This window comes from Micromys minutus (assembly GCF_963924665.1).
Source record: "Micromys minutus genome assembly, chromosome: 22".
NCBI lineage: Eukaryota > Metazoa > Chordata > Mammalia > Rodentia > Muridae > Micromys > Micromys minutus.
The window spans coordinates 44,501,806-44,520,871 of NC_137957.1; the positions used below are offsets into that span (position 1 = coordinate 44,501,806).

General features: G+C 44.8%; 1 protein-coding gene across 1 annotated transcript; it reads right to left on the bottom strand.

Moving 5' to 3' along the window:
* Window positions 1–234: 234 nt before the first annotated feature.
* Window positions 235–18,672, bottom strand: GLT8D2 (glycosyltransferase 8 domain containing 2; the record flags this gene model as incomplete). The annotated part of the gene is made up of 9 exons (XM_080935761.1): window positions 235–1,198; window positions 2,516–2,628; window positions 3,608–3,774; window positions 5,133–5,245; window positions 6,104–6,188; window positions 7,449–7,566; window positions 9,704–9,875; window positions 14,615–14,707; window positions 18,654–18,672. The coding sequence occupies 9 exons, from the start codon at window positions 18,670–18,672 to the stop codon at window positions 1,029–1,031; spliced, it is 1,050 nt and encodes a 349-aa protein (XP_080791887.1). The 3' UTR covers window positions 235–1,028.
* Window positions 18,673–19,066: the final 394 nt, after the last annotated feature.

Consider the following 19,066-nt stretch of genomic DNA (forward strand, 5'->3'; position numbering starts at 1 on the left):
ACAGATTGTAAACATGTGAAAGTCTGATCATTTTTTACAATGAACATTAAGAGTGGCTCTGCTTAATAATATACAGGCTTTTCTCTAGCAAGATTTAATGGTATTCTTCCCCACTGTAAACCTGAGGACGGTTTACTTTATCTTACATTTAACATGTAGAGTAATGCATGAGGAAAATCACAGAAAGCTTGAACAGTTTATTTTTACAGATACTACACTTTAAAATTTGTAATTTTATAAAAGACAAAACCAATAACCTACTTAAAAAAAGAAAGAAACTGTGGGCAGGCCTTCAATTCTATCACTCCTGATATAGAGGCAGATCTTTGTGAGTTTGAAGTCGATATAGTGAGTTCCAAGTTATCAAGGCATATAGACAGAGACCCTATCTATCTTTTTTGTTTGTTTGTTATGAGACAGGGTTTCTCTGTGTGTAGCCCAGGCTGTCCTCGAACTCACAGAGATTTGCCTACCTGTCTGCCTCCTGAGTGCTAGGATTAACGGCATGTGCCGTCACTCAGTTAACTTGTTTAACTGCAATGTCTGTACAGCACGTGGGTGCCCAGTGCTTGTGGAAGCCAGAAGAGAATGTCGGATTCCCTGGAGCTGGATAGATAACTGAACTGCCATACTGGGAAACATGGGTCCTCTGGAAAAGCACCACACTCTTAAACACAGCCAGGGAGACCTCATCTTAAACAAAATCGAAGCAAAAGAACTGCTCCAAAAATATCTAATAAGTTAGAGATTTTGAAAATTTTCAGATATAGTTGTCATTCAGGTCAAGACCTGGGGAACATAGCAAGACCCTGTCTTAAAACACCAATGGGGCTACTCATAAGTGCCATCTGAACTTCCGGAAATTATATCTGTCTGTGTGGGCCACGGTTCTGTTGTACACAGTAGTTTCTGTTTCTTACATTGTAGATCATATATATCAGAGGTGTGACCCATAAAGAACAGTATTAGAGCAGGATAAAGGGCGGGTCCCATTTATATCTGGGGAGTATTTTAACTGTTGGAGTGTTTCATCTATTGTGATGCAGTTTAAAGATCCCTGCAGGGTCAGGGACAAACCAGGTTTCCCATAAGTCATTGTGAACACTAGGAAAGTCCCAGGGTTTGTGTCTTCCATTCCAGTGCAGTAGTTTAGCCTCCTGCAGAAAGTGCTCGGAGTATCTTGCATCCGTGTTCCAGCCTTCGGTGTGTGCAGAGGGAAACAACAGGCATTAGAGAACACGATTTTCCATGAAACCTTGCATACAAGCTGTGGTAGAAGTTCCCAGTTAGCAGTGGTTACACCTCACACAAACCCCCTTGGTGTGACACCAGTCCATAGAGTGATAAACATACATAAGCTGAGTGTTCTAATAGTGAAGAGACTGTAATACTGTCATTCATCGGAGTGTTCTACAGTACTTCTAGAAGGCCATTCACAATACAGTTTATATGGAAAAAATACATATCCTCTGCTGTTGTTTTCCCCATAAGTGAAACTCCATTGAGTAGAGAAAAATGGGCAGCCAGGATTATGTCCTTGTGCTACATGTCAGTAACAGTCGAACCTGGCTTTTGTCAGTCTTTAGCAGCTGTCAGTCACCTTAGCCTGTGGTTACAGGTACCAGCTTCCAGCCAGTCTCCACAAATCTGAGAGCCATCTTCACCTCAGCTCCAGGACAGTGTGGACCGACTTTATAGCTAATGAAAGGCTTTCTGTTTTGACCCAAATTTAGTACATCTTAATGTTACTGTTGCTTTCCACATGTAAAACAAATTACAACCAGATCAGTTTTCAAAGGACTGCTCTACAGACTGATTTAACATATCTTGCCTGATTTCAAACCTTACAGAGAAAAATGGGCTCTTTGCCTCAGAAAGGTATGCCCTTTTTGCATGTCGGTAATTCACACGGTGTGAATGTGAGTCTGTTTGCCTCAGGGTCTGTCCTTTATCTTTCTGTTTTGGACCATCTGTGGGAAGCTGAGGTTTCTTCTTCAGTTTCTTCCCAATATTAAAGCAATGCCCTCTCACTTAAACCCAGGGCTTGCTAGTGGGGCTGGTCTAGCTCCCAACTGTCTCTTCCAGTTCCAGGGGATTGTCCAGGCTTGCTGGGTGGACGTTCTATGCTAAGCACCACTCCATCAGCTCTTCTGTAAGTAATTTGATTTCAATTTTATTTTTATTTTTCACGTATTACGTGAGAGGGCCAGATCCCCTGGAACTGGAATTAGAGACAGTTGGGAGCTGCCACGTGGGTGCTGGGCATTGAATCTGGGTCTTAATGAACAGCCAGAGCTCCTAACTGCGGAGCCATCTTTCCAGCCCTAGTCGGAATCCTTTCTGTGGATCCTAGAATGCAGCCCTCTGGCAACTGGAGATGCCACCTGCATTAGCAGATTCTGAGCCCGAGGGCTAAGGAGGAGAGGTGGCCAAGGTCACCCCTAAGGCTTGAAGCCCTGGGCTATAGGTGCTGCGGTGGAGGTTTTCACTCCCCCAGCTTCCTGGAAGGACTTACCCAGGTGCCGTATGTGCCACAGCGGGTTGATGGTGGAATATTTCCCGTGAAATACAATCAGCATCGGAGAGGTAGCCACACCTCCTCCCAGGGAGCTGCTGTACAGGTTTTCCCTAAGAAATGGGATTAAAAAAAAAAAAAAGCAACATTTGGTCTGGAGCCCTCACAAGCACAAAGCAGATAGATGCTAAAGATTTAAGGCTTTTTTGCTTTCCCCCAACTTCTATTTTATAATGGGGGGGTGTTAGGAACAGGGTCTCATGTAGAGCAGACTGGTCTTGGTACACAGTCACATGGAGGAAGCAGAACACCACAGACGTAGAATTAAATTTAGTTATTTTTTTTAAAAAATGGAAATATGAAGAATTTAAAAATATGTAAAATTAAAATTTTTTAATATAAATATTTTAGATACTATAAAATCATAAAAATAATAAAGACTGATAGGAAAGACAATGATGTGGTTGTGTTAGTAATTTTTTTTGCTCTATTTTAAAATTTTGATAATTACAACTGAAATTTTAAATTAAAAGTCACTTTTTTAATGCAAGTGCTGGGAAGAAAGCTCAGTCAGTAAAGTGCTTGCATCTAGCCCCAGAACCCGTGTGAAAAGCCCTGCTTGGAAGCCCTGTGGAGACAGGAGGATGGCCAGATGCTGGCCTAATTGCTGAGCTCCCAGCCAGCAAGAGATCCTGTCTCAAACAGAGCTGACCTGTGCGGCTGAGGCTGAACCCTGAAGTTATCCACACACATAACTGTGCACACACACACACACACACACACACACACACACCGCAGTCCTACAAAAGAAATTCAACTAAAATAAATGAAGATTTTTTTCAGTGGAAAAAATTCAAGTCACATTACTGAGCAACTCATTGTGAAGAAGAAAGAGGATGAATTCCTCCTCTCGATTTCTCAGATCTTTGTCATCTGGGGAAAAAATGTCCCCATGCGCCTTTTCTTGGTTGACAGAGTCTGAAAATCTGACCTCAGATGTCTGGTTTCATTTTAACTCCTGAGCTACGCAAAGGTTAGCCAAGCCATTTGTTCCCAGATGGGAGCAATGGTGGCGGAGAAGCCCGCACATACTCCACATTCTTCTGCATCCATTTTTCCAGCTGTTTGGTGATGCGCTGGTGTTTCCATTCAGTCATATTGGCGACAATCACACCAGGATTGAAAGAGCAGGTGCTGGGGCTGATGCCAAGGTCCTTTATGGTCTTCTTCCGGTAGTCGAGATAGCCCATGTACGTGTTCTGTGAGAGAAGGGGGGAGGGCCAGAGTCTTTGTTATGGAAAATGGTTTACGTTCTTGAAGCTGTAGCGCACTATCCCTGGGCTTCCTTCTGCCCCTCTGGAAGCTTTCTGCTTTCCTTTGGTGGGTTTTGTTGTGTGAACCTGGTCTCACTTTGTAGCTCTGGTCGTCCTGGAACTCACTATTTAGACCAGGCTGGCCTCAAATTTACAGAGGTCTGCCGCTGCCCTTTCTAGTGCTGGGATTAAAGACATTTGTCAACATGACCAGCATATGTTTAAAAGTGTGTGTGGGTACGTGTCTGGTTGTGTGTCTGTGTGGGTCTCTGTGTATGTGCACACATGTGTGCATGCTGCATAGGCATGTGTAAACGTCAAAGGACAACTTAGAAAACTGGTTTATCCTGGGTTCAGGTCAGGCTTCCAGGACAAGTGACTTTCCCCACTGGGCTATCTCACTCTCCAGTGCTGGCTTTACCTCCTGTTCAGCCTCTGCTCTCAGTCCCAGCACCTGCTACTTGTTTGCTGATTCCACTGACAACCTATTGCTTCAGGGCTCTAAATTCCATCTGTCTGACAGCTCGGACCTCTAGCCTTCCAGCTGCCACGTCTGCCTAGCTGGCATTGCCTTCTTGATGCTTAAGCAGATCCAACAGGCAGATTGTATGGAGTCCTGTCTTAAAGCTGGTTCCCTGTCCTTCCTGCCTCAGTAGATAGAGTCTGTATCCTTGTTGTTTAGGCAGAAGCACAGCCATTAGGCCATCCTTGGCTCCTCATCCAAATCTATGGATTAATCCGGTTTGTGCCAGCTTCGAAATACCTCCTGACACCAGCTAGTCTCAGCTCCCAGTGCAGTCTTCCCACAAAGTGCTACTCACTGCTGTCTTTAAAACAATTTTATTTTTATCTTACATGCATGAGTGTTTTGTCTTCAAGTATGTATATGTACCATGTGTGTGCCTGGTGCTCAAGGAAGCCAGAAGAGGGTATTGGTCCCCTGGAATTGGAGTTACATAAAGATGTGAGCCTCAATGTAATGGGAACCAAACCACTACCAATCTGTGGTGATGAGCAATGTTATGATCCAGCTCTCCATTTTAGAGCGTCCTCTACACATCGGACACTTCACAGCATCCCATTGCATCTCAGGGACACAAGAGACAGCATCCGTGCCATGGTGCAGATTAGAAAAATGGGACTCCATGGGTTACAGAAATGGGCCCAAGTGGGTGGGAAAAGTGGAGTCCCATACTGCCCCCGTCTCCTGGTCATCCCCACTGGCTTAGGATGGGTGGACAGTGATGACTTGGACAATTGGGACAGAGAAGGATAGAGGTAGGGTTCTGTGATGGTATGGCTACCTGTAGCCCCACGAGGCGGTGGATGTCTTGAGCAGAGGGCAAGTCACAGTCATCTGAGAAGGCTGCTGCATGGCCCAGAGCCAAGGTGGTGTCATACAGTTCCTGGATGTCACCTGCGTTTGGAAGTATCAGCAAGTAGAACACAAGTATCTCAGGACTAAACAGAACCTCAGCTTAATTCCTAAGTAGAGCAAAGGGTACAAGGTTCATATTTTCCCATGGTGTTGCAGCGTTCTTAAGAACACTTCATACCCGAGGGGCTGGAGTGGCACATGGCTTTAAGCCCAGCACTCAGGAGGCAGACAAATCTCTAAGTTCAAGGCCAGCCTGGTCTACAGAGTGAGTTCTAGGACAGCCAGGGCTACACAGAGAAACCTTGCCTCAAAACACAAAACATCTCATGCCTATTGAGGGACCCACTTGAAACGTTCAGAAGGGTGTTTATCAGGTCTGTTGACGTGTAGTCTCTGAATGCTTAAGTTCTCTGCAAATGGAAGAGAACACAACATGCACACACACAACCTCCCAGCGACACCTTATCTCTGCATGTGTTCGAATACAGAGATGCTATCAAGGAAATTACTGCAGACTCGGCAATCAGAGAAGGCCCCTCCGAAGCCTCTAGATTATCCAGGGAAGTATCAAACCCTGCTTTCAAATTATGCCAAGTTTTTGTTTGTTTTGTTGGTCTTTGGTTTTGAGACAGGGTTTCTCTGTGTAGACCCTGCTGTCCTGGATCCCTCTCTGTAGACCAGGCTGGCTTTAAACTCAAAGATCCACTCGCCTCTGCTTCCTGAGCGCCACCACTGCCCAGCCTCAAAATACGCTTAGCTTTACCACAACGCTGCATTCACTTTATAAAGTGTTTGAAGTCACTAGGCAGCTAGCTACGTGGGAAACGAAGAGAAAGGGTGAGTCATTGTATTTAGCAGCTGCGCCCTTCCAGGGTTCTCAGCAGTCAGCGAGCATACCTTGTACGATGACATCGTCGTCCAAATAGATGACTTTCTCATGCTGATGGACAAGCAGAGGGAGATAAAACCGTACAAAGTTCAGCTGTGAAGACAGAGAAACCTCGGTAGGAAAAGGCACGAGTTTGTACGGCACTTGCAAGTTAGCTGTGACCGTGACGGGTTAACCGCATGAGTGGGATGGAATAGAACAGGTTAAAGTGAATCAGTCACCTGGCTTCTTAGCACCTGACCCTCTGGGCTCTGGGGATGAGACCAGGCTGGCCCGGAGAACACCTCCTTCATCCATATCCCCACTCACTGACGCAATGCCCACCTTCCATTCAGGGACAGCTTCAGTGAGAGTCCCCAAAACTCCCTGGTCAGTCTATCAGAGTACAGACTTCCTGCTTTCTCTACCTTCCATCAATTAGATAACACAAGTAATTAGCCTTAATAATCACACACACACACACACACACACCACCACCACCACCACCACCAGCAACAAGCCCAGCCTTTTAACTTCTTGCTCCAGAGAACAGTCAGAGAAACACGAGTTTGTAGGGTTTTCATTAGTGATGTTCAGTCATCACAAGCAACTGACCGTAAGTGGCTGGGATTAGGGAAGGGTTGCGTCTCAGACAGAGGCTTTAGAAACTAAACAGAAAGGAAAGATCTCTATAAACTGCATACAGCAGGTGGCCAGTCTCTACTAAATTGCCATTGGGAACTGCTCTTGGACTGGAAGATGGTTCAGAGGGTAACCATGAGAACGTAAGTTCGAATCCCCAGTACCCACACGAAAAGATGAGTGAAGCGCATTTATCCAAAACGGGCTCGCTGACATATAAGCATATAACACACAACACACACACACACACACACACACACACACACCTGTTCTTCATGAAGGAGACAAACTCTGCAAGAAAAATGACCCCCAACACTAGGAAAAGAACTGGTTTCTCTTCAAATATATTGTGTCCAACACTGACTGAGGCAAGCAGCTTTTATGCTGCTGGCTGCCCTCGGCTACCGGAGGAATCAGAGCTAACCGTTGACTAAGCAGAGACCTCACCACCCCGCCCACCCCCAGCTACCGCCGTGGCCCTCTCCGATCGCGCATCCACAGTCTCCATGTTTACACCTCATCTCTTTCCAGCAGTTACGCTTATATAAACCATCTCCGAGCCTCCCTGGAGCAGGTGGCTGCGAAGTTAAAATAAGCAGAGCTTCGTGGAGATCTGGCAGACACGGGGCTGAAATATCCCGTTGCATGCATCAGATGGCTAGGGCTCCACAGGGAATGTGGAGGCAGAACTGTCCCCGCTGTCCACACTATGTGCGTGACTCGGACACTCACAGGCTGGAGCAGCTCAGGCCGCGATGAGTCTGGTCTAATCTTCCCCTTGAGAACGATAGGGTTGAACTCCACAATCTTGAAGTTTATTTCTCTCAGTTTAGAATGCTCGATCCATTTTCTAAAGAGATAACAGAAAACCTCAAGTCCGAGTTTCAAATCTTTCCTCGACTTAATCTGCTTATCTTCCAGGGGATGCTGTGCTCTGGCCTTAGAAAGTTACAGTTGAGTGTATGTAGGCGCCGGATTTATGCTGTAAAACCTTCTGATTGCTTGGCCATCTGGCTTCACTTCCACCCCCACCCCCAATCTCATAACTCATTCTGCAAGGAAATGAAAAAGGTGGTAATAACCGAGTATAGCTCCACATCCAAAGATCCTCCCAGGAAGCTAGAGCAACAAGATTGGGTCCTTCCTCCTCAAACAGCGACTGCACTCGCCAGACAACTGCTATCTGCTACTGCTGAGACGCTGTGGCTGATCCTCCCCCCCTTTGTCCCCCCCCCCTTTGTCTTTCTCTCCCCCCAACCCCAGCCTGTCTTTTTTCCTCCTCCGCCCTCTCCCCTTCAGCCCTTAGCCTCACAGGATGTCTGTCTTGCATCTAATTCATTATGACATTCCTGGTAGACATCATCTCAAAAACAAAGTTGGTGGCCACCCAGGCCACAGAGGGCCACATTTGCAGTTGATTGCAAACTGGCAGCGAAGGGCTAGGGGTAGGTAGCTCGGTGGCAGAGCTCTTGCCACTGATGGTGGGGAATGTGATAGTTGCCACAGAAGTATGTTTTGCTTGTGGCGATCTACAGAGATGAACTGTGGGGGTCATACCTTCTACTTTTAAGTTCTGCTTCAAGGAGAACAGGTTTCAAATATATTTAAACATTGGGGGAGGGAGGACCGACAAGAACTAGAGACGGTCCACTCTGCTGACTGTGTCACTATGAATTGCATGAATTGCATGCTCTATTCTTTTTTGGCTAGTTGGCTGGCTGGCTGGTTGGTTGGTTGGTTAGTTAGTTGGTTAGTTGCCTGGTTGGTTAATTGGTTGGTTAGCTGGCTGGTTAGTTAGTTGGTTAATTATTTAGTTGGTTGGTTGGTTGGTTATTGACTAACTTGTTTATTTGGGATAAGGTCTCGCCATGCAGCCTAATGCGGTCTCTAATTTGCAACCCTTCTTCCCCAGCCTCTTGAATCCATGAGCACAGGTGCTGGCTCTTGGCGATGCTGTTTTTACAGAGCTGTGCAGGGAATCCTGAGCCTTGGTGTCTGTTCATATTTTATATTCTTTTCCCCACTGGTCTTACATTTTGAAACAGTTTCTCATTATAAGCCATCCTTCTATTTCCGAACCAATCCCACTCACTCTTCGTTGTCCAGAACCTCTTGTGTTACACAGGCAAGGCTGTCAGCTTTTTATTCCTGACTCCTGGGCTCAGGGAGGCACTGCCCAGGCCAAGATCACACGGTTACCCTGCATTTCTAAAACTCATCTAAACCCTGATTCTTCTATTGTTTTCTTCTTACTCTAACTCCGATCCATTTTTCAGTATGTTCTGTTATAGGAAAAACAAGCTCAAAGTTATAATATCATCTATAAGATTTTATTACTGTAAACTTGTAGTTCAAACATCACAGGTCATGTATGGTTTGGTGGTAGAGCTTGTGCTTAGTCTATGTGAAACATGGATTAAGCCTCTAGCACCTTTTCCCAAATATAGAGTTAGTGAGAATGCTTAAGAAATAATAATAATCATTAAGAAAGTAAAGGGGGGAAGGTGCTGGAGAGATGGCTCAGAGGTTAAGAGCATTGACTGCTCTTCCAGAGGTTCTGAGTTCAATTCCCAGCAACCACATGGTGGCTCATGCCCATCTGTAATGGGATCCAATGCTCTATTCTGGTGTGTCTGAAGACAGCTACAGTGTACTCATATATATAAAGTAATTTTTTTTAAAGAAAGAAAATAGAGGAAGAAGAGGAGGAACAAGAAGAACAAGAAGAAAGAAGAGAAGGAAGAAAAGAAGAGAAAAAGGAGAAGAAAGAGAAGAAGGAGGAGGAGGAGGAGAGGAAGAAGAAGGAGAGGAAAAGAGGAAGAAGGAGAGGAAGAAGAAGGAGGAGGAGAGGAAGAAAGAGGAGGAGAAGAAGAGGAAGAAAGAGGAGAAAGAGAAGGAGAAGGAGAAGGAGGAGAAAAAGAATAGATGACCATTTAAAGAAAGAAAGATTAAAAAAATAGAACATTCAAAGAACCCATGTAAACTACCGTATTCGAGACAGCGTGTTCCGTAGTCCAACTACATAGAACACGATGTTGGCGTCAGTGTTGCTGTAGATGCTGTTGATGGCCGTCATGGCTGCTCCCATTCTCCCCGCAGCTGCACAGATCACCACTGGAATCTCCTCTTCCATGTCCTCGGGGGACTCAGAATCATCATCTGGAAACAACAAAATCAGTGACTCAGAGCACAAGGAACTTCTCGGGCGAGCAGTCTCTAACTCCTAGTCCACAGTGCAGGGAAAGACAGTCTCCCACACCCAGTCTCTCCGTCCCCTGGAAACAGGAAAATTTCAGCTGGCCTATGGCCAACCACTAAAACTAATTTTCCCCCAGATTCCCTTGATGAAAAAATGTGATCAAGTTGGGCAAATGGGATGCTCTTTTGAGTAATGTGTGCATCTACAGAATCTGCAGATAATACTTCCTTCTCAACTAATACTAATACTTTCTTCTCATTTCCTCCCTCTGTCAGGATGTTAACATGATGCCAAGAGGCCATGAGCCTTCTTAGACTGCCGATACTTAGGATATCAGAACCGTAGCGCATACAGGATTTTGATCTGATGGGCTGTGAATCTGTGTCAGATTTTCGTGGGAAGACAGGGTGAAGTTCTAAGTCCTTATTATTTCAGGATTCTTCTTCAGAAGCCAGTCCACAGCATTGCACACACAGGGGAAACACACAGGAAGGGCAGAGCCTTGAGGGCCCAGCAGTAACCCCCACCCCTCAAGTCTGCTGTATTGCTATGGTTTAGCTGTTGCTCTCCATTGCTTAGACAAGTTTCCCGAATGCTAACAGAGAAAGGACTAAGGAAAGGACGTGACTGGCCCTTTCAGTGAATAGCTGACCATCCTTTAGCATCAGAAGACACAAAACCATGGCAGCTACCACATTATATCTCGAGTTGTGAAGAACAGAAACCAGGCTGTGCATACCTGAGTTTTATTAGATTTGACCTCTTTGCAGACGGTTTTATAAAACTTCTCTCACCTAAGTCCAAGGTAGCTCTAGCTGGTATTTAATTCAGTAAGTACTTACTGAAACACACTATGAGGTGTATTTTGTAAATGACCTCTCTGTTTCTTTTTATGTTTTTTCCCCTACCCCTTCTGTTTCTCCTACTAGAAAAGAAAAATGTTTTTCAAAATCTAGTTCCCTACCTGAGAGAATCTCATAATAGACCTCGAAGGAGAGTAATATAGAATTCTTAGCTGGATGTGTTGGTACATGTGGAGGCAGAAGTAGGTAGGCCTCTGGAGTTTAAGGCCAGCTTGGGCTGTATAAATGTGTTCCAGGCCAGCCAAGACTGCACAGTGAGGCCCTAAAGAATCAATCAATCAGTCAATGCTTTCTGGTCTTTGATCCCAATGTGATACACACATAGCCACAAGTTTATCTGTGTCTGTTTATGAAAATGTAAGTGATTTTTAATTTTGTTTGTGTTTATTATTTTTTTTTAAAAATTCACAAAGTAGCCATGAATTTCTTTTTAAATTTATTTATTTCATGTATGTGAATATACTGTTGCTGTCTTCAGACACCCCAGAAGAAGGTATCGGATTCCCGTTACAGATGGTTGTGAGCCACCATGTGGTTGCTGGGAATTGAACTCAGGACCTCTGGAAGAGCAGTAGGTGCTCTTAACCGCTGAGCCATCTCTCCAGCCCAAATTATTGTTTTATAAAGAAATAATGTTTGGGGTCCAGCATCTCATGTAGCCCAGGCCAGCCTTGAGTTTCTGATCGTCTTGCCCCACTTTCCAAGTCGTCAGTTTTAAAAAGCAAAACAAAACCAGACTTGTTTACAGATTGTTCCTTTAGGGGCAAGCTGTCACCATGCAGCCACGTGAGGTGACCTAACTGCCACGCAGGCTTGGCTGTGCAGAATCACCACTAGCACTTCTTCACCAATACCAAACTCGTGACTGCCTCAACACCAGGCGGCGCATGCTCTCTACCTGTCTTCACACATGCTGTTCTGTCGTCTGGAATCATTCTCTGCTCTTCGTGGTTAACTCTCACATATCCGTCCCAGCTACATACTGACATCCGCCGTGCAGGAAGTCTGCGACAAATTCCCAGCGCAGGGTCCCGGGTGCCGGCTGTGGCTGGATTCCTGGGCCAGCCACACTGTTTATCTGTCATTTCCCATTGAATGGGAGCGCCACGAGGGCAAAGACCGGCAGTCTTGTCTCTGTCCTCTGCTTCGGTCCTAAGGACCGGCACAGGAATGGATGCCCTCGTTAATCCCTATTTCTGCAAGTTTGGAGCCTGTTTTTATGTCTGGTTCTCCATCACACTGTGAGCTTTTTGAGTCACTCCTCCGAGCCATACGGTGGCCCTAGACCCCAGAGCCCTCCCGGATGTTTGTAGGGACCGGAAGATAGAAGAGTGGAGAGTCATGGGTGGAGCCTGGAACAGCAATCTGTCAGTCTCTGACTCCTGAGTACTAGGATTAAAAGGACGCACCTCGGGCTGGAGAGATGGTTCCATGGCTAAGAGCACTGACTGTTCTTCCAACGGTCCTGAGTTCAAATCCCAGCAACCACATGGTGGCTCACAACCATCTGTAATGAGATCTGATGCTCTCTTCTGGTGTGTCTGAAAATAGCTACAGTGTACTTATATATAACAAATAAATCTTTAAAAAAATAAAAGTACGCAACTCTATGTCTGGCTGAAATTAACGACGCTTAAATAATAAAAATTAGTATAGATTCCGTGGAAGACTTCCAGCCCAAACAGAAAAGGATCTGGTAAAGCTTAGGTAGTTTTGCAGACCTGCCCACTCCCACTCCAAAGGCAGAGCTCTGTTAGAGTGTGGCTCTGCTCCTAAGCATTCCTTTGTGGGAGTTCTAAAGGACACACATCTATTTGACTTGTGTGTGTGTGTGTGTGTGTGTGTGTGTGTGTGTGTGAACATGGGAGTTTATGTATTCTTACATGCATGCACAGGCCCAAGCAGGATGTCCAGTGTCTTTCTTTACAAGTGTCTTTCTTGCCATCTTGACTAGGCTAGCTGGGCTCCGTAGGGCTCCTGAGAAGCACCTGTCTCTGCCCCTTCAACACGTGGGTTACAGGCACCCATAGCCATGTCTGGCTTTTTATATGTATGGCTGCTGGATTCAAACTTAGGCTCTCACGTTTGCAGAGTGTGGTGACTTGAAGGAGAATGGCCCCCCAGGTGCTCATATATTTAAATGTTTGGTTTCCAGTTGGCAAACTGTTTAGGAAGGATTAGCCTTATTGGAGGAGGTGTGCCACTGGGCTAGGTTTGGAGGCTTCAAAAGCCCATGTGTACCACAGTTACCACGGCTCCACCAGGCACAGTCTCTCTCTGCCTCCATTAGGTGAATAAAATGTAAACACTCGGCCCCAGTGACATGCTGCTTGCTGTCACATGAGCCCACCATGATGACCATGAGCCAACCCCTCTGAAACTGTAAACCCTCAATTAAATGACTCTTCTTAAGAGGTGCTTTGGTCTCGCTGTCTCTTTACAGCAATAGAACAGTAACTAAGACACGGAACAAGCACTCTTACCCACTGAGCCATCTCTCTAGCCTCCAGGTATATATGATTTTTTTTTTAAAGATTTATTTTGTATATGAGAACACTGTCGCTGTCTTCAGACACACCAGAATCAGGCATCAGATCTCATTACAGATGGTTGTGAGACACCATGTGGTTGCTGGGAATTGAACTCAGGACCTCTGGAGAAGCAGTTAGTGTTCTTAACCGCTGAGCCATCTCTCCAGCCCTCGGTATATATGATTTTAAAACCAAAATTCAATCATATTTTTCAGTAAATTGTTTCTCCTACTTAGCATACATAAGAATTTCTCCTTCTCAGCTTTTTTTTTTCTATAGGTAATATTTTTCTATAGCTTCCATAATTAGAAGGTATCTCTTGGACTAATATGAAAATCAATTTAAAATGTAAACAACATAGTAACAGTTTTTTCATTTTTGGAGGGCTGATTTTTCGTGTGTACTTTGGGTTTGTAAGGGTACTACTATCTCAATGCATTCATCCAGGAAGAGGAAAATAGGGTTTTCAGTGTAGGCTGATGAGGCCATAGGATCAACTAAAGGCTGTGTGTGTGTGTGTGTGTGTGTGTGTGTGTGCATGCCTGTGGGAGTGTGTGCACACGAATGCAGGTGCTCATGGATGTCAGGAGGCCATCAGCTCCCCTGCAGTGAGAGCTGTGGGTGGTTTGCTGATGGAAGCTGATGGAAGCTGATGGAAGGGTGAGCGGCTTGCCTTGGCTGTTGGGAACCAATCTGTCTCCTGAGCAACAGGGCTGTTGACCTCTTCGGGGGAGGGTGGATCTTTAAGTTGAACTGTTGGGAGTCCTTTACATACTAATAGACTGGATCAGTAAGAGGAGGGAAGGGGTCATTCTCAACAGCAAAATGTGGGGAAGCTCTAAAAGACAGGGTGCTGAGCAGTCCCTCAGGATGGTCCCAAAACAAGAGCCCTAGCACCAACTGATCCCCTGGCCCACACCATCTGTGATGCTAAACCCCAGGTAGGATCTAGTGATGAAGTTTGAGACTTTGTAACTCAGGTAGGCCCCAAACTCACTATGTAGCCCAGGCTAACCTCGATCTCACAATCTTCCTACCTCAACCTCCAGGTGCTGGGATCACAAGTGTGTGTAACACACACTCGGCTCAGGTGTGTTCTAACAGGCTGTCTATGTGACTTTTACATGTGATATGGTTTGAACATTACCGATCATCATGTGGCATAAGAAAGCTGCTGCCCTAGGGAAGATATCTACATGCTGGCTCTTAGGAGTTAACCACATTGTCATTTACCACTGAACCCAATGGAAACCATAAAAAGCACCTTCTTAGGGTCTTGTCTTGACAGACTCCATGCTTGCTCACCTGCTTCATTCTTAAGTACAGCTCCCTTACGAACTTTCTTGTACAGAATCCCACAAAGCGTCAGGACCAGAAGAAACAGCAACACTTGATTAACTGAAATAAAAAGGGAAGTACATCAAACGCTCAAAGCACTGGGGGAAATCCCAAATGGCAGTGTGGGCAGCCTTACAGAGGACATGGGGCAGTCTGTAGTAATGCATTGACCCTGTGCACCATGGTCAGGCTCCTCAGAGTGCAAGGAAGACCCAGAACTAATGCAGGCAGTCTGATGATAGAGGCCCAGAACTAACCCAGGCAGTCTGATGGCAGAGACCCAGAACTAACCCAGGTAGTCTGATGGTAGAGGCCCAGAACTAACCCAGGCAGTCTGATGGCAGAGGCCCAGAACTAACCCAGGTAGTCTGATGGTAGAGGCCCAGAACTAACCCAGGCAGTCTGATGGCAGAGGCCCAGAACTAACCCAGGCAGTCTGATGGTAGAGGCCCAGAACTAACCCAGGCAGTCTGATGGCAGAGGCCCAGAACTAATCCAGGCAGTCTGATGGCAGAGGCCCAGAACTAACCCAGGGAGTCTGATGGTAGAGGCCCAGATTAACCCAGAAGGTCTGATGGCAGAGGCCCAGAACTAACCCAGACAGTTTGATGACAGAGGCCTCAAATTCAGTCACCTCAGGAGGCTGCCTGGCATGAACAGTACATCCATCTTATAAACAACATCATTTCCAGAATGCCTTCTATGAGCTACTGTTAATTCTGAACACACTCAAGGTAGTAGAACACAGCTGTGCCTCAGTTAATTTGAATGCCAGTCAAGGATGTGCCAAGAATCCTGGCTCCAGGTAAGAGTCATAATGCTTAGTTCTCGGCCTCCCTCTGTTCCATACTTTTCTGGTGCTTGCTCTTGGGAGGCATTTTTTGAGTAGGGAACACACATTCCTGGTTGTTGGTGAAAAGATCATCTTCTTCTGGTGTCAGGGGTAGATATTTTTCTATTTACGGAAACTTTCTATCACAAAACATACCTTATCAATATTAAGTGCTTAAAGAAGACCTTTTCGGTAATATGGGTCAAAGAAAGTACACAAATGGGGGAAAACCTGGGAGATGTGACTTTGCCATAGGGTAAGCATGAGTGTGAAGTGTGTGGGGCATGCTGGGAGAGTCAGGGATGTGATCCTGGCCAGTGGCCCTGTACTCAGAGCCAGCCTGAGCTACATTGTAACTCCTGTGGGGAAGAGAAGGAGATGGGATATGAAGTCAGATTCAAACCTCAATCTCACCATCTCGTAGTGCTGCATACTTAGATCCGGTGCCTAACTTCCCTGAGCCTCTGTGGGCTTCTCTGATACAGATAATAATAATGTAAATCTTCTCTGAAGATCATTTTTGGCTTTATGATAGTTTATTTTTTTGACCGTCAGGCTTTGGGGTTCATATTTGTAAAGAAGGAGGGAGAGGAGGAGGGGAGGGAGAGAAGGAGGAGGAAGAGGAGGAGGAGGAGGAGGAAGAAGAGAAAAATAACTAGAGAGTGTTAGGTCCTGAACCTCTGTGGTTCAGTCTTGATGAGGTCCAGTTTCCAACTTTCCCTTTTGGGAAGTTTCAGACATAGATAGCTGCCACAGACCAGGAAGAAGTAAAATGTTCTATAGGCCTCAGGAGATCTGATAACTATTCACCGGCCACCATCTTTAGAGAGGTGGCCCAGTGTCTGACCCTTCCAACTGTGGTTGTTACCACGGACAAAAAGTTGCCAGGAATAAAAGAATACTTAGGTTGAGTGTGTTCCTTGCAATATTTGCAAGGGAAGCTGAAAGTAATTCCTCATTTATATGAAGTTCAAATGTAATTGGTTGTCATTCATTTTCATTTAACCCAGGGAACACTAAGAGTGGAGTAACAGTATCAGGTTACTGAGGTTTTCCTTAAACTAATAATGTCCTACTCTAAAAGCAGGAGAGAATATAGGTGTTTAAAGGTGTGAAAATTTGACCTGACCCTTTAAGAACAAGAATAGAAACTTGAAGGATAGACAGTGTGGCACATACCTTTAATCCTGGCACTCAGGAGGCAGAGGTACACAGATCTGAGTTCAAGGCCAGCCTAGCCTGGTCTACAAAGCAAGTTCCAGGACAGACAGAGCTACACAGAGGAAACCTTGGCTCAAAGACAAAACAAAACAAAAGAAAACCAATAAACAAACAAATAGAGGAATGGATACAGAAAATGTGGTACAGTTACACAATGGAGTACTACTCAGCTGCTAAAAATAATGAGTTCATGAAATTCTTATGCAAATGGATGGAACTAGAGAATATCATCCTGAGTGAGGTAACCCAGTCACAAAAGAACACACATGGTATGAACTCACTGATAAGTGGATATTAGCCCCAAAGCTCGTATTACCCAAGATACAATTCACAGACCATATGAAGCTCAAGAAGGAGGAAGACCAAAGTGCAAATGTTTCAGTCCTTCTTAGAAGGGGGAACAAAAATATTCTCAGGAGAAAATATGGAGACAAAGCTTGAAGCAGAGACTGAAGCAAAGGCCATCCAGAGACTGTCCCACCTGGGGATCCAGCCCATACTCAGGCACCAAACCCAAACAATATTGCTGATGTCCAGAAGTGCATGCTGACAGGAACCTGATATAGCTGAGAACAGGGTCCTTAATGGAGGACTTAGAGGAAGAATTGAAGGAGCTGAAGAGTACACATGGACGGTCCTATGGCTCCAGCTGCACATGTAGCAGAGCATGGCCTTGTTGGGCATCAATGGGAGGAGAAGCCCTTGGTCCTGTCAAGGTTTGATGCTGCAGTGTAGGGGAATGTCAGGGTAGGGAAGTGGGAGGGAGTGAGTGGGTGGGTGAACATCCTCATAGAAGCAGGGAGTGGGGTAATGGAGGGAATGGGATATGGAGGGAAATCCAGGAAAGGAGATTGAAATGTAAATAAAATATATCTAATAAAATCAGAAAAAAATAAAAAAATAAAAATTGACCTTTACAAATGCTTAGGCATGAGTGCAAACGCTTATTTAGACTGAGGAAATTACTGTAATCACAGGTTTTATAAAAATATGATTTGTGAAAGTGTATAAAATGGATTTACCAACAAAATAGTAAGTCCATTTCTAAACAAAATATCAGCAAAATCCCATAGAAATCATCCTCATTGACGAATGATCACTTGGGAAATGATCTATAAAAAGCACACTCCTACCCCCCACATACTCACAGACAGATACACACACACACACATAAGTACATATATACACACACATATACACATATACACACTCATACACATACACATACCTACACACATACCTAAACATTCACACACATACACATACATACACACTTACATACATACATACATACTAACACACATACATACACACTCTTACACACACATTTATACATACATACATACATACGTACACACACATACATGCTCACACATTGTCATAGTTAGGGTTTATTGCTGTGAACAGACACCATGACCAAGACAACTTTTACACAGATAACATTTACTTGGGGCTGACTTACAGGTTCAGAGGTTCAGTCTATTATCATCAAGGTAGGAACATGACAGCATCCAAGCAGGCATGGTGCAAGAGGAGCTGAGAGTTCTACATCTTTATCTGAAGGCTGTTAGTGGAAGACTGGCTTCCAGGCAGCTAGGGTGAGGATCTTATAACCCACACTCACAGTGACACACCTACTCCAGCAGGGCCACACCTTGAGCAGAGCATATATAAACCATCACACACACACATATACACACTCACACACATACACAAACAAATATACAGACATGTACATTCTCACACACACATACACACTCACATACACAAACAAACATACAGACATATACATTCTCACATATACATACACCATATACACAAATACACACACATATACACAAATACATGAACACACACATACACATATACATACACACACACACACAGCACACATCATTAAAACACTCTTCCAAAACATCTTTCTTCATAGTTATTCAGAAGTTCAATTCTTACTTTTGCGTAGAAGAGCCATGTGTATCCACTCAGATAACAAGGACCTGTGGATTGAAGAGTAAAATATCATTTAAAAAATCAATGCCAAAGACATCAAGCATTAAGAACTGCATCTCTTCTGAAATTCTGATATATTGTAAAGTGCGTATCATCCATTACTGTTCTGGATCTAGAGTTTTGGTAAGAAGACAATTATTTCTTTAGTGTTGTCTTAGTTTCTTCTCACTGTGAAAGGATGCCCTGACAAAAGCCACTTAGGAGAGAGAGTGTTTCCTTTGGCTCACAGTTCAAGGGTATAGTCCATCATGCAAAGAAGTCAAGGCAGCAGGCAGGAGCTTGAAGCAGATGGTCACATCGCATCCACAATCAGGAAGCAGAGAGTGAGGAATACTTATGCAGCTCACCTTGTCTGT